The 15053-nt window shown below is 41.0% G+C and overlaps 1 protein-coding gene across 1 annotated transcript in view; it reads right to left on the bottom strand.

The window, feature by feature from the left end:
- Positions 1-8314, bottom strand: part of EPSTI1 (epithelial stromal interaction 1) — a 50825-nt gene extending 42511 nt beyond the window's left edge. Inside the window, exon 1 of the mRNA XM_032099818.1 lies at positions 8033-8314. Coding sequence (XP_031955709.1) covers positions 8033-8223 — 191 coding nt within the window. The 5' untranslated portion in view covers positions 8224-8314. The remainder of the gene's footprint in view (positions 1-8032) is intronic.
- Positions 8315-15053: the final 6739 nt, after the last annotated feature.

Here is a 15053-nt window from a genome sequence, read left to right as displayed (position 1 = left end):
TGGGAGGGAATGGGAGAACAGGACACCAACTTTTGTCTGTCTTTTATCTAATGCTTTGTTTTAGTTATTATTAGAAATTAAAAGACAAAAAAAAAGGGGGGGGGGGGCAGTTGAGTTTATTGAGTTTATCTAACTTTATAGTACTCATCTTGGTCTCTGGAAAGATATTTTAGAATGTAGATTTGGGTGCTGGGATCAAAAATGGCCTTAAGCTGAAGGAGGGCAGGTTTGCATTACATACTAGGAAGAAATTCTTTACTGTGAGGGTGGTAAGGCACTGGCACAAGTTGCCCACAGATACTGTGGATTCCCCATCCCTGGAGGTGTTTAAGACCAGGTTGGATGGGGCTCTGAATTTGGTCTAGTGGAAGAATTCCTGCCCATGGCAGGGGGGTTGGAACTAGATGACCTTTAAGGTCTCTTAAAGAACCATTCTATGATTCTCTGATCAGGGGGAAGGAAGAGTAAGTACATGGTAAACTTCTTGTGGGAGGGGTAAAAGTCAGGGTACAAACTGGTTCCTTGCCTTTTTATCCCACAGGAGAGGAGCCAGATGAGCTGTTGCCTGAGAAACTCCACCTGCCCCCAGCAGTTCTAAAATCCACACCTAATATCTGTCATTTTCTTGAGATTCTTTTTTCTAAGGAGAGAAAGTTAATGCAAAAACCCACCACCAGCTTTCACTTCGTGTTTTTATCCAGTTTGCAGGATATTGTATGTCATTTCTTTGTTCAGGCAAAACCTCTGATCCAGTTAAGCCTATAAAACCTGCTACAGCCTGTCAATTTAATATTCCAGTCAGTTTCTGGGTTGCCACAGTAGCCATAAGTCTGGAGCAAATTATCCTTCTTACCTGGGGAGCAATTAAGGAAAAGTGAAGATTTGAAGCTATCAGTGGTGTGCAGAATTTTGTGCTTTATATCAATATATGAAGTGCTTCAAAATCCACAGACAGAAAAGATTATGAAGAATGTAACTTTATAGTTTCACTAATAATGATTCTAATTGTTATAAGAATTAAGCCTATCTTTGAGGTAGGGTTGTTTTATAAATACAAATACAGAAGTCACTGGAAAGGGGAGAAAGAACATCTTACCCCAGTTATAGCTCTTCAAAAAGAAAAATCATCTTCTGCCTTTATGGATCATATTTTTCTTGATGAGTATTTTTTGCTTTATTTTCTATGTAGAAAATGGGAATGTATTGACTCATTACACAGACTGAACAGATATTAATGAGAGTAGGAAAGTTATAACCCAATAAGAGAATGTATCTATATTAAAATTAAAAAAAAAGGAACCTCCTATGATTTTTCAAGCAGATACACATAATATACTGCAGTCATGGGATTATAAATTCCTATATACCAATATATCATTGTGGTTTAGCCCCAGCCAGTAACTAGGTACCACATGGCTGCTCGCTCACTCTGCCCCTCGTGGGATGGGAGGGAGAATTAGAAGGTTTAAAGTGAGAAAACTCATGGGTAGAGATAAAGACAGTTTAACAGGTAAAGCAAAAGCTGCACACACAAGAGAAGCAGGACATGGAATGCATTCACCACTTCCCACCACTTCAGGCAGGTGTTCAGCCATCCCCAGGAAAGCAGGGCTCTATCATGTGTGATGGTGACTTGGGAAGACAAACACCGTCAGTCCAAATGTCCCTCCCTCTCTCCTTCCCCCAGCTATATAAGCTGAGCATGATGCCATATGGTCTAGGATACTCCTTTGGTCAGCTGGGGTCAGCTGTCTCCGCTGTGCCCTCTCACAACTTCCTGTGCACCCCCAGCCCACTCTCTGCTGGGGTGGGAGGCAGAAAAGGTCCTGCCTCAGTGTCAGCACTGCTCAGCTGTAACAAACACATCCCTGAGTTATCAACACTGTTTTGGTCACAAATCCAAACCATAGCCCCACAGCAGCTACTATGAAGAAAATAAGTTCTATCCAGCCAAAACTGGTACATACAGAGAGATATATAAAACATTTCAGTCAGGAGAAACATACAATACAGTCATAGATAATCTGCAATGATATTTTACACTTTGAATGATCAGTTACATAAGGAACACCAGGTCTGAAAATTTAAATTCTGAACCATATATGTAAGTCTACTCTTCTAACTAGCTCAAGGACACTTTTTCAGTGCTTTCAAAGCATTGACCATAGCAACTTTTGTTCTACTTTCTTTCAGGTTTGTATAAAATAGTTTATTTCTGAAATGGAAAAACCACTTGAGGACTGCTGTTCACCAGTAATATTTTTTGCAGAGCTTTGCTCTTCAGTTTTTTCTCAAGTCCACTCCAGCCATCTACCACAGGAGAGATTTTCAAATGAAGTGTGAAATAGTTTAAAGAGTTACAAAAGGAATGGCTGTTATAAACTATTTCCAGTCCCACAGTGTTTTATACTGTGGGTGCATTGGTACATGAACATCACAGAGCTGAAAGCCAAATATCTTGCTCTGCTGGGCAAAGTGCTCTGTATGACAAAATTAAGGAGAACACTGTTGGAGAGCAACACAAATGACTAAAGCTTGGGAAGAAGACCAGGGCAGATTCAGTCTGAGGAGGAACCTAGGGAAAGATATGGGTGAGATACTGCATTAGATACTATGTTAAGACTGAACTAAAAAGAGAACAGAGACCAAATTGCCAAAGTCAACTCTTGAATTTCTTTCAAAGATAACACTGAGCTGAACTTTGCATTCATTTATCAGGAATTGTTTTAAGAGCTGTCAAGTCCACACCACCACAAAGTATTGTTTTCACCAAGGCTCCCATGCCTGATGGAACAGCCATATGCTGCTGAGCAGTGCAGAAGCTGCCAAATTAACGGGCTACAAGATGCCAAATCCCAGCAAGCAGACTACTGTCCTGTAGGTATCCCTATTTTGCAATGCACACACAGCCAGATGCTAATGATAATTGACAGCCACAGTTCTAGACCTCAGCTGAGCAATATGCTCTGTGTCCCAGCAGAGCCATAAGTGGAGCTCTAGGAGGGTGTACAAACCTTGCATGCAGGCTTGGGGCTCTGGCTTTCCATCTTTATCAGCGGCATCATCTCACCAGTTTGCAGCTCAGAGACAAAAGTGATTTACTGAGGCTTAGCATTACACTGTCTGATTCATCCTCACTGCATGTGTGCTCTTAACACGGGAGGCAGAAAATGAACTACATTAGCCGGAAATGTTTATCACCAAATACCTACCTCCATGGATTTTGTCCTGTGTTTGCCACAGGCCAGGAATGCACTTCATTACCACAGTTCAAATGATGGCTGGAAGATTATTACACCAGGGGAACTCACTTCTGTATCTGGTCCCTTTGGTTAACTAAAACTTCCATTAGGAACAGACAACTTTTTTGCCATTGTGAGGCTTTGGGTTAAAGCAAAGAGTTAAATCCTGAAGAAGTCAACTTGCAAGGGGGAAGAGTGAGAAGCGAGAGAGCAGCAGAGAGGAGCCCAGGAGAAAGCAAGAGTCAGAAGTCTGCAGGAAAGAAACAGACCTGAGGTTCTGCTGTTACTCACATGCTTGTAGAGAAATTCCTGAGTTAAAATTTGGTCCAAAGACTAAAACTGAAACTTGGAATTGAATTTCCAACAGTTTAGATGAGGCTCAGACTCAGCAGCTTGTTGTGGTCCTAGCACATCAGAAAGAAGGTCACATGCTTCAGCTACTACTCTGTTTTAAACAATCTCAACCAACTTCTAAAGCTCCAAGGAAATTGCCACACTGAAGGATCAAATCAGGGAGCCAAGGGGTAGCTCTCCGCCCAAACTTGGCTCACAGCACAACTTTCTCTCCTCTGAAAACACTAACGTGCCATTAGTCAGCCTGCACTTGTGGTCAGACTACTACACCATAGGGGCAGAGTTCACTGTGGCAGTGTTGTGGATCAGCATCAGACCCAGCTCATGCTGTCCCCACGTCCTAGAGCAGCTCAGTTCCCTCAGTGCAGCACAGTGTCAGGGATTTAGGGAGCATGCCAGAGCCAGCTGGAGCACCTGGTAATCACTAGCCGTGAGGAGCATGGAGCATCCATACGTGGGCAGGCCAGGTGCTGGGCTTGGCAACACCAAGTGCTGAGCCGAGCTATCCCCTGCAGAGGCATGCACGTGTTGCATGTCAGGCTTGCCAGCATGCCTGGAGAGCTCAGCAGGTCAGATGCCATATCACATGAACATTGAGATTTAAGCTATTGGCATGTTCATCTCTGCTCCCCCCCTTCTTTTCTTTTCAACAATGTATTTCCTCCTCTGCTGTGTCTGCATCAGAGAATTTGTCCTTTCATTGCCCCTGCCCAAACACAGCGTCCTCCCATACATTCCCTATTCATCACCTCACCACAGCTCCTCACCGAGCTGTGCATCATGGGAACATGTCAGGGCTTGTGAAAAACAAGCTCTTCCAAAAAAGCCTTCTAATACAGAATTTGGAAGGACTTCTTCCCCTCCTCCATGCATTATATGGAACAGCAACCCCCACAGACCAGACTAACAGTACAGGTATTGTCTTACATAGATCCTGCCACCAATCAGGTGGCTGGAGGTCAGGCTGGCTACTGACCACAGTGAAGCTGGGCATCTCTGAGTCACTCCACTGGGCTGTAAATATTAGTACATCAGCCTGAAAGACAGCGAGTTGGGAGACTTCTCCTGTGCAGCAAGTGGAGAGCTAAACCCTGAACAGACAGTGCATAATTCAAATTACCTTTCTAGCACTCCCACCAGTGGCTGGGCAGTGGGCAAAACAAGCATTTGGCTAAAAACCTGCCTACAGTTTTGTAGACTAACTTTTTTTTTTATTTTAAAGAAACTTCAGCTCATGAAAAAAAAATCAGAACTGCTAAGTATAGTCTATCAGCAAAAGGATGGGGTGTCTTATAACACCATTTTTTTTTTTTTTTAGTTCAGGATTAAGATTGGAAAAGGAAGGCAAGAAAGCTCTGATGGATTTGGCTCCAGCAGTCAAAGAATACAGTTTCTCGAATCAAGCATTCTAGCAACTTCGCTCTCCTTTCACACAAAATGATGAGGGACTGTTACCAGCTGTGCAGCAATATATCTTCAGGTTTTATTATTTCGAATTTCATTTTTTAATGGATTTTACCAGAACCAATATTATTTTTGGCAGCTTTAAAGGCGCTAAAGACAGACTGCTGAATGGGGGCAGCAGTTTCTTTTTCAGGCACTAGCTATAGTTCACCGTCTAATTTCCCCACTTTCCTACACCTTTTCTTCTGTACAGACTTTTGTTTCTGAATAGGTATGAACAGGGGCAATTTGGGAATCCGCTTTCTACAAGTTAATTTCATGGCACTTAGCAGACAAAGTGAAGCCACTTAAATGCAAGCTTATTATTATAAGCAGTTTCAAGCTCTTGTCATCCTGGTGACTTTTTTCTCCATGGCCTGAGACCACATTCTATGTATAACTGGATGTGGATGTACAAAGTGTGACTTCAATTTTGCATTTGAACAAGTATTTTTCCTAATTAGGACCACTTTATTGTCACTTCTCACCCTTGACATATCATATAAGGGCTTTTCCAAAGCAAAACTATCCTCTAATATCATCTGCCCACCTTGTCCTTTTTTAAAGTCCAGTTTGAATATTGAGTACTGAACGAGACTGCAACATGCTACATCCCACACATATTTCATGTGTCCAGTCTAAACAAAAGGTCTCCTGATCCTACCCTAAGATGCTACTGAGATGTTTTCCCATTCCCAACTTCTCTCGCAGCCTGAGACTGAGAGTTTGCATGGAAACAATTCACACAGAGCCTTCAAAAGAGACTCCAACTCCTGCTTTGCTGGCAGCAAAACCATATCCCTGTCTGTTTCCAAAAAATAGCAAGCAGAAGCTGGAATAGAGACACTACTTGGCACAGAGGTATCCTACTTGGGCCCCTCATGTTCCTTCTGCTATGCATATTCCAGAAAGCCTTTAGTAATGCTAGTCTGTGCTTTTTTTCTTCTTCTGTCACCCTGTGACTTCAGCTCTCCAACTGCTCTGGTTATTCCAGAGCCCAAAAACCTGGACCGTTCTGAGGGTGTCCCAGTATTTTAGTTTTAAAGATCATACTAAAATAGGTTGGTGGCTAAAAAGCTGAATCAGCTTTATCACTGCTAAAATTATATTTTAATCTGAAATCTTTCTTGAAATTAACTTGAGAAAACAGAACAAAGTAATAATGAATGGAACAATTGGGGTTTTTTTAAAAATAAATATCTCCTCTGTTCTGTTTCAGTATTTCAGATACTATCTTCCAATTAATCTGGGTTAGTTAAGGACATTGCCATTTAAGTGGCTTCATCCCATTCAAACTGCCAGGTAGCATCCCCCTTCTCAAGGGAAGGATGAAAACACCAGTCTTGTCCACTTCCTTTTTCGACTATTTGTTTCCCACTTATATTACATGGTTTCTGTTTCAACCTGCCTTTTCCTCATCCCTTCTTCTCACTAACTGCATACTAATGAAGGCTTTAATTTGTACATCCAAGATTTAGGAACTAATTCTTTGTTAGAACTTCATGAAGATGCAGAGAGAATCTTTTCACATAGCAAAAAATACTACTCAGTCTTTTCAGTGGATGCACAACAGATTTATGTCTGCAAGAATCATGTAAGATCAAAGAGGGAACAGGGATTTGTGTGATTATATGTGCCCTGGCCTTAAATTCTGCAGGGAGCTCTGGCAAACCAATTAATTAATTATTCACCTAACCTATACCAGGGGGTTTGTATCCCAGACAAAAACTGGGCAAAGACAGTCATGGCAATGGGAAAACTCCCACTATCCCTGATGCTGCCTCCTCCCCCCCCAAAAAACCCAAACAGCAACAATATGCACACAGCACAGCTACATAAACGGACTGGGGCTGTCCTCATTCTACTGTGGATATATGGCACTGTGAGAGCTGGCAAGACAGAGAGTTTTTCATATTTGGAAGTGGCAGAAAATAAACAGACTGTAACTGAGGAATTGTTGTTTGCTCTCCTGAAAGTCAGTCATTAAAGCGCTGATGGATTTTAAAGGGACTCAGCTCTTAATAGTCCCTGTATCATTACTACTACCTAATAGGCAAGCATTCATGGGTTTCAATGGAAAGCTGCTGATCTCTGCTCAGCATCAGCTGCCTAACACCTCCTCCCCACATGGCTCCACCTTCTTCATCCAGAAAGAAGGGAACGGAAACTGAAACAGTTTGCAGTTTCGCCAGCTGCCCTTTGGAAGCCGGGAGAAAAAAAAGCAAGCTAAGCAAAATCAGCACATAACAATAATAATAATCTTAGCATTATATGCACTGAGAACTCAGAAAAAACACATTTGGGGAAAAAAGACTAAACAATTAGCTATGGTCATCTAAGCATATTTATATTAAACACGTGTGCATAAAATACACACACACAGAGATTTCAGTTTCTATTCTGTATTGTATCTGCAAGATACGGCTCATGCAAGCTATCTCAGGATTGTCACTGGAAAGCCAGAGACAGACTAAGCATAGATTCCAATAAAGCACAAAATGAAATTGAGAGCTGAAGCTTTGGTTTTAGTTTTGTCAGCGTGAGTTCCTGGAAGCTGTTCTGTGTCCTTGACTGCATTCAGAGCAGTGCTGGAATGCAGCCTATATCCATCTCTTAAGCCAAAGTAAGTATTTTTAGACTTTCCAAGACGAAATATTAGGAGACACAGAAAATGGGGAGCTAGAACCAGATTTGAAATTTCACTTTGAAAAGGGATGCCAAGAAACAGACACCACATATGCCAGTATCCAAGGTACAGAACGGGTCACTGCTACGGCACAGGGTGTGAGCCATGCTATCAAGAAGCCTGCCAGAACAACTTGGGTCCCACGTAGGAAGCCTCAAGAAGATGACAACATGCTGCTTGCGTGCTCAGCCATATCCACAGGCTCTCTATAAAGTATGTGCACCTTTAAAGGTGTGCAGCTTGAGTAAGCTGGAGAACGGGCACCCAATACAGGTAAATCATCTTAGTCCGGCTCCTTGTTACTTACCACTGCTCTTGCTGGTGGGCTGATGCTTGGTCTCTTTGTTTCTCTTCAGATGTTGTCAGCTTCTGGGTGTTTTTACCCTTCTCTGTTTCATTGTTGCCACCCCAGGGGTTACCCTGAGAGGAAAAGGGAGTACTGGAGGCAGTTGCTGTCCTGTACCTGCTGCCTTCCTTCCATCCTCCAACCCCAGACATGGTTTTGCAAGTACCTTGCCTTGACAGAAACCAGTATTGCTTCTACAGCTAGGGAAAGACGTGGTAACCTTGGAGTTACCACGTATCAGTTTCAATTCCTGGTAAGCTCCACCCCTTCCTGAACTTTTGACTGGTAGGCATGCCAATACATGTACTGGTTTCTGAGGCATCCTCTGGATGAAGCTCAAGTTTGATCATCTCAGTCACAGTACCCAGGCAGGCAGGAGTCACAGGGTGACAGCAAAGCTCATCTGTACTAATAAACTGGATGACAACTGTTTGTGCAGAAGCATGGGGAGGTCTGACATTTTTCTTATATATTTCTGACATATATTTCTGACATACATTTCTGACATATATTTCTGATCTATTTCTGATCTATTTCTGACATATATTTCTGACATATATTTCTGATCTATTTCTGATATATTTCTGACTATTTTTAACCCAGCACTTCACATTTACCTAGGACAGAGAGAGTAACTCTTGGGGGTGTTATGACCCACCCCTGAAGGTGAGGGTAGTCCAGGTTCTTGTTAATAGATCCCTTGGGGCAGATCAGAGTGAAACAACACTGAATGATTGTTGTTTGCAAATTTTATATATATATATATATATATATATATATATATATAAAAAATTTTAGAACAACTTGTTTGCAATGGAAAACAGATATATAGTCATTTTGGTTATTATTATCTATAGTAATAGTATAGTATCTAGCTCCTTAACTAAAAACCAAGCTATGCTAAACCACAACATATGGCAATATGAAAGCATAAAGATATCACTTAAAATGTTAAGGGAAAAGAAAGGAAAAAAGAGAAAGAGAGGGTAAGAGTAGGAAGATACGTAACTACCACCCCTGGATTTATGATGAGACTTGAGTGTTGCTGTTGGTCAAAGTGGTGACTGAAAGTCCTGATCCATCATTGGGGGTGTGTGTATAAGAGAGGGCAATTTGGCATGGGAAAAAGCACCATCCTGTCTCTACAATGTTTGCCTCTTATCGGCTTCAAAGCCCAGCTTGTAGACTCTGGCAGTTATAAGTTCACCCCCTCTGTCTTACGCAGACCAGAGGTTTGCCATTACACACCCAAAAACTCATCTCTTTCTCTGTGGCTGCAAACGTGGTCTCAGCAAAGCCCACTGGAGCTCCCAAAAATGGGCAGTTGTTTTGAGTCATAGTCCAGTCTCTCACAAGGGGTTTACCGGTTTCTATTTTGCATGAGTGTACAAAGAAAGATGAAAGTGGAACTAAAAACTAACCTTCAGATAAATCTTAAGGCAATGGTCCTGAAAAATTCCATATCTGGCCTTTAAATTCTGCTCAATCAGAAAACTTCTTTACTTTGACTTTCCTAATTCTACCTGAATAGATGACAAATACACGATCCACTTACTGAAAATGGAGATCCCTTGAGGGATCACTTCTAACCAGTGGTAGTGTATCTATGCGATCTGCAGGGATGGGGATAACCAACAACCTTCTTAGTATCATTAGTACAAAAAAGATGTTTGGCAACTTCTAACCCAAGTGAAAAAGAACTAGTAATGCTACTCCAGGTTAATGCAGCAGAGCTAGGGAAATCCAGCTCCACACACGCACATCTTGTCACTCTTTGTCTTCAGCTGATCAAGCTACACTAAAAGCACACTGCTGGCGAGGTTTCCTGACTGCCTAGACCATCTATGTCTTACAGCTCTCTCCACACATGCAGGGGAAGGAGCAAAGTAAAATGCCACATGGAAAGCCACAGGCTGCCTGGTGCTTGTAATGCTCCTTGGGATCCCATCACCAGCAGCTCACCTCCCAGAGCTTCCATATCCACCAGGACACATCTCCTAGGGCTCCCCCAAGAAGGCAGTACCAATGGTCTCTCCCTCCCACTGTCCCTCCTAACATATTCTGCAGCAGAGATGATCTTCACTGGTACACAAATCACTCTGCAGAGACTCTGGAGTGCAAGTGTGCTGTAAGGGGTGAACTGGTGCATAGTCCCTTGCATCACTTCTCTTCACAAATATATATATATTTTTAATGTACAAGGTGCTGGTAAATGAAAGCAAGCATCAAGCTTACTCCCTTCCATAGGACTGCAGGGTCAATACAGGAGATGCAGAAGCACTAGAAGCAGCACAGAAATGATAGCAAAGTCACGTCTGAGGACTGCAAAGATTTGTGGAATAACAGCTGTGTCTACAGACACCCTATCTGGTAAAAATCCAGCTTTGACATCTGGAGTGTTCTTATCCATGCAGATTGATGTCTTAATAACCCATATTTAATTACATAAATTGATTATAATTAATGTGGCCACTGCTGCTGTATCTTCAATCCTACAATGTTATGTAAAATTCAGATGTAGTGTTGTTTTCCTGTTGAAATTTAGAAACTTTTGGCTGAAAACAGTAACAGTAGAATCTAAATATTTACATCTGCATTGCTCAAAAAAGAGGGATGTGAAATGAACCCAAGCACCAGAAGCTCGATCCCTTTTATTGCTTCCATGCTCATGTATTTCATAGCTCTGTTGTGGACAATCTGAAATAACTCTGTCCAGGACAACACGCAGGTCTGGCTCTAAGGATGGCTCATGCCAGACATGACCCCTAGAAAGTCAGGATTAACAAGTGTACCAGATTTACTTTGTCCACCCTAAACATTTCTTCATCACTATCCCAGCATCTCTGCATCTGAAACTCATCCCACAGCCTCTGTGTGATACTCCAGTGTATCATTCATCAGCCCTTCAGCTTCATGCTATTAAACACATTTCACAGACTGCAACCCATCCCTCACATTGCTTCAGATGCACTGAGCTGAAATAGCCCCAAAATAATAATCAAGTTTTAGCGTCATGGCACTACCACCTAAGGCTCTCAGGACACTTGCAGTTTAGTAAGGACATGCATATTGCCTCCACTAGGATCAACCCAGCCACTTAGCTACTTCTAGCCTAATGGAGGCTAGTCTTGGGCAGTATATATGTGAGTCTGTACTAGCTGTACTTAGGAAAAAGGATCAGCCTCCAGCCCTGCTTAATTTAGTGTTATAGATGTTAGATAGATGCTAAAATGTCAGAATGCCAATGTATTCAGTCTCCCGAAACATGCAAACACCACCAAATCTCAACCCTGCCCAAGTCCTCCATTAGGATTTTAATTCAGTACTTATGTATTTGTAGACCCACCAAACACAGGCTGCCAATTCTATCTGAGGGGCTATAATTATAGTTGTCTCACATCTCTAACTGGATCTGAGGTTGCGATGCACTGGCCCTTGCTATCAAGTGAGCACTCACACAGCTGGTGGCTCCCTCCCTCCCCATCAGCAGGACAGGGGAGAAAACAGGAAAAGGAGTGAGAAAAATCAATTGTCAAAATAAAGCTTTTTTGTCTGTAAAGCTCTGTTGCCTCCAGCTATTAACAGCCATTTTTTTTCTTTTATTTTGTGGGACACAGAAAGATAGAAAATGATCTTTCTTTTGCTCTGAGAAAATTCTTCAATGGACACGTGAAATATTAAGAATCATCATATTCCCTCCCTCACCTCTGTTTCTCATGAAATTGCAATAATAAACCAAAATAACTTCTGTGGAGGAACGTTTTGTACTGAACCTTTATTTCCAACTCTGCAGCACCATGAACTACACCAAAAATGAGAGTATTGGAGACCTTTTCTCACTATAAAGGATCTGGGTCAGCCATGTCATCATTTCTTTGGGAATGTTAGATAGGATAAAACTCTCTTCTATGAAAGAAATAGTATTAAAACCCTGATAAAATTAAACCAATGTAATGTTCCCTATCTTTCCTTCCCTGAAGACAACTGTTCTTCATTATTTCACTGGTGGTTTATGGCATTTTAAGGTTTTGCATTTTTAAGGGCTCTTTTTCCACAGCCACAGACGCGTTTCATTAAAAGCTAAGATTTTTATTTGATTCAAGGATACTAAAAGCCTAAAGCCTGAAGAAAAGCATCAAACTGCAGGAGACTCTTAAATGGATAGTCAGGACAGGCAAGCTTTCATACAGCTGACTCTATTTTTCCCAGAAGCCAGGAAATGGTATGATTGCTGGAGAAATGATTTTTCCTTTGTCATCAGCAGTAAAACACTTGGTCCAATAGCTGGATAGGATGCTGAAGGGTTCACATACAAAATTTTTTCCCTGGATATTTTGGCTAAGTAGGTAAGACACACAGCTGAATATACTATAGAGCAATTGATCATTGGGAACATATCCTTGTATTTTAGGGCAATGACAAAGGATGGCAAATATCCCTACAGGCCTATAATTAGCAATGCTTATAGAGTTTTTATACCATGATGGCATAAAAAAATTTGAATTTTTAGAGAATTTTTACTTTACCAATGTTTTTCTGGATGAGTACTCTACCTTGCTGTACAATTAGGTTGATAGCTTTCTGCAGGGTTGATAGCACTACTTGTTACAGCTGAGGATGCTGGAGAAATTTCTCTGCTTCCTGGAGACAAGCCCCAGAAGGAGGGTAAAATGTCAAGATTTGGCTAAGATTTATACTTGTTTAGATTTAGAACTGGAATTTGTCAGGTTCAGCAGAAAGAATGCCATTAGCTTTGACAAGTGCGTGTGTGTGGATGTGCTGGGTAATCTATTTAGGAGATGTAAAATGCTGCACACACTTCCCATTTTATTGCAAAAAGCTGAAATGGACAGTACCTGTCAAAACCTATCATCTTCCACCCTCTAAAAGAAAATTGACTCTTGCTTTCTCTACAGTATCCTTCAGCATTACAGCAGGTCCACCTCTCCTTTAGCTAATACTGCTTCAGCAAACGGAAGTGGAGATTGAAAATATAATTAACCTGATGTCCAGAATTTGCTGTATTGGGGTCCACAAGCAGTGCCTGAAGATTTTTGCTACATTTTAGGAGTATTCTTCTGCCTGGAGAGTGCTATCCATATCTATATTGCTATATAAATAAACACTAAATAATAAAGTAGGGCTATTTTAAAGGTCTGATGTTATAAAAACAATCAGGACTACAAATGCATGTTTTATACCACTAAAAATGCCTGCAACAAATCTATTGGAAAAGGCAAAATTAACTGGTAAAGTGCACAAATGCTATCAGAAACAAAGATCTCTAAGAGCCCTTGCTCCAGCTGTGTGTCCAGAAGGAAAAAGTCCTTGAGAAGTCCAGCAGTATTAAAATAGTATTTGCAATATTCCTGAATAGATCTTTTTCTTAACAATTTTTAAAGTATAGATTTACTTATTCACAAAAGACACGTGAGCTTTTTGGCATATATACCATCTTCTTCAAGGAATAATTATACTCTTTGAATTCCTAAAGGCCATGATTAGTTCCAGCTTAGGATTTCATATAATACACCTTGTGGTACCTAGTCAACCAAAGGCGTCATACAGACAATTACAGTATCTAGAAAGAACATTACATTCTTTATTGTGTTATGTTTCCAAATACATTACCTAAAGAAATTAGTAGAAGTCCACAGCTCGTGCCTCTTTTTACATATATATATATATACACACATATATATATACACACACACACATATATATAGCGGTAATTATATAATTTATATAGTATATTGTAGTAACTGAGTATATAAATACTTGTAGGAGAATTAACTCTTCCAACTTCTAATCTTGGCTGGGAAGATTTATTCTTCACTCATTTGTATGCACATGACAATTCAGCAAGGCTCAAGTACTGACTTTACCAGTTTTATATGATATGCCTCATGATTTCCTTGATAACTTTCAGTTATACTCTCTTCTCTGCCTGACCTCAGAAACTTTAATCTTTAGGATGAAACTTTGGTCCCTGCCATTCTAATTTCACTGATCAGGTGCTAACATTTACAAGTACTTTGGAAATTCTCAGTGGTAAAAATCCCACACCCACACAAACACACACACTCCTTGTTATCAATTTCACAAGATTTTACTTGGTATCTGTTTCTAGATTCTCCTTCACTCCTGACAGAGACTCTTGCCAGCATTGATCCTGACTGCAACATGGAATACTGTAGCACAGGCTGTTTAGGAAAATAATTTATAGGAAAAGTATGCAGACAATTAACTTCAATGGCATAACAAATCTGGACAACATTGCTACACATTAATAGTGACAATATCCTGGAATATACCAGTGTTTAGGATTGAATTAAATAGTAATGGACAGATTGTCTCTACCAGCACCATCCTGTGCATAACGTAGCACACAGCTGTGTCACATTGAGAGGAGCTTCAGGAGAGAACCATAACCAAAGACCCAGCTGTTTTAATTCCTCCCCTCCTTGCTTCCAAGGGAAACAAACTACAGTGTTTCACTCCTGGCAGAAGACACATTTTCCTTGTGTTGATTATCTGGTTTCCTCTGCGTAATCGTTATGCTTCCTGTGGCTCTCTGTCCAGAAAGCAGCAGTGGAAAGTGGCTGGTGATATGAAAAAGATGTTTCGAGCGCTGTTCTCGATCTCCGAGCGTGCCTGGACGTATTTGTATGGACCATAGTAGGACCCAGTGTCTTTAAGGGCCTAATTTTGCTACCTTTACAATGATATAAAATGTTTCCTGAGTTCATAGATTATAATTTCCTTCCAAAGGTGATCAAGCACCTGTCAAGGGCAGATGCACTTCTGGATCTGATACTTACAAATGAGGAAGAACTTGGCTGCTGTGACCATGAGACAGTAGTATTAGGGCAAAATAGCAGAAAAACTGTTTTGGATTAATGAGAACAGAATCTGACCTGTTAAGCGGTCTCAGAGATCAGCTTGGAAAACTAAGGAATAGACCCTAAATTCCAAAACTATC

The sequence above is a fragment of the Corvus moneduloides genome, chromosome 2, assembly GCF_009650955.1.
Source record: "Corvus moneduloides isolate bCorMon1 chromosome 2, bCorMon1.pri, whole genome shotgun sequence".
Taxonomy (NCBI): Eukaryota; Metazoa; Chordata; class Aves; order Passeriformes; family Corvidae; genus Corvus; species Corvus moneduloides.
Note: the sequence above shows the minus strand (reverse complement) of the source record. Positions and strands in the feature narration are given on the sequence as shown.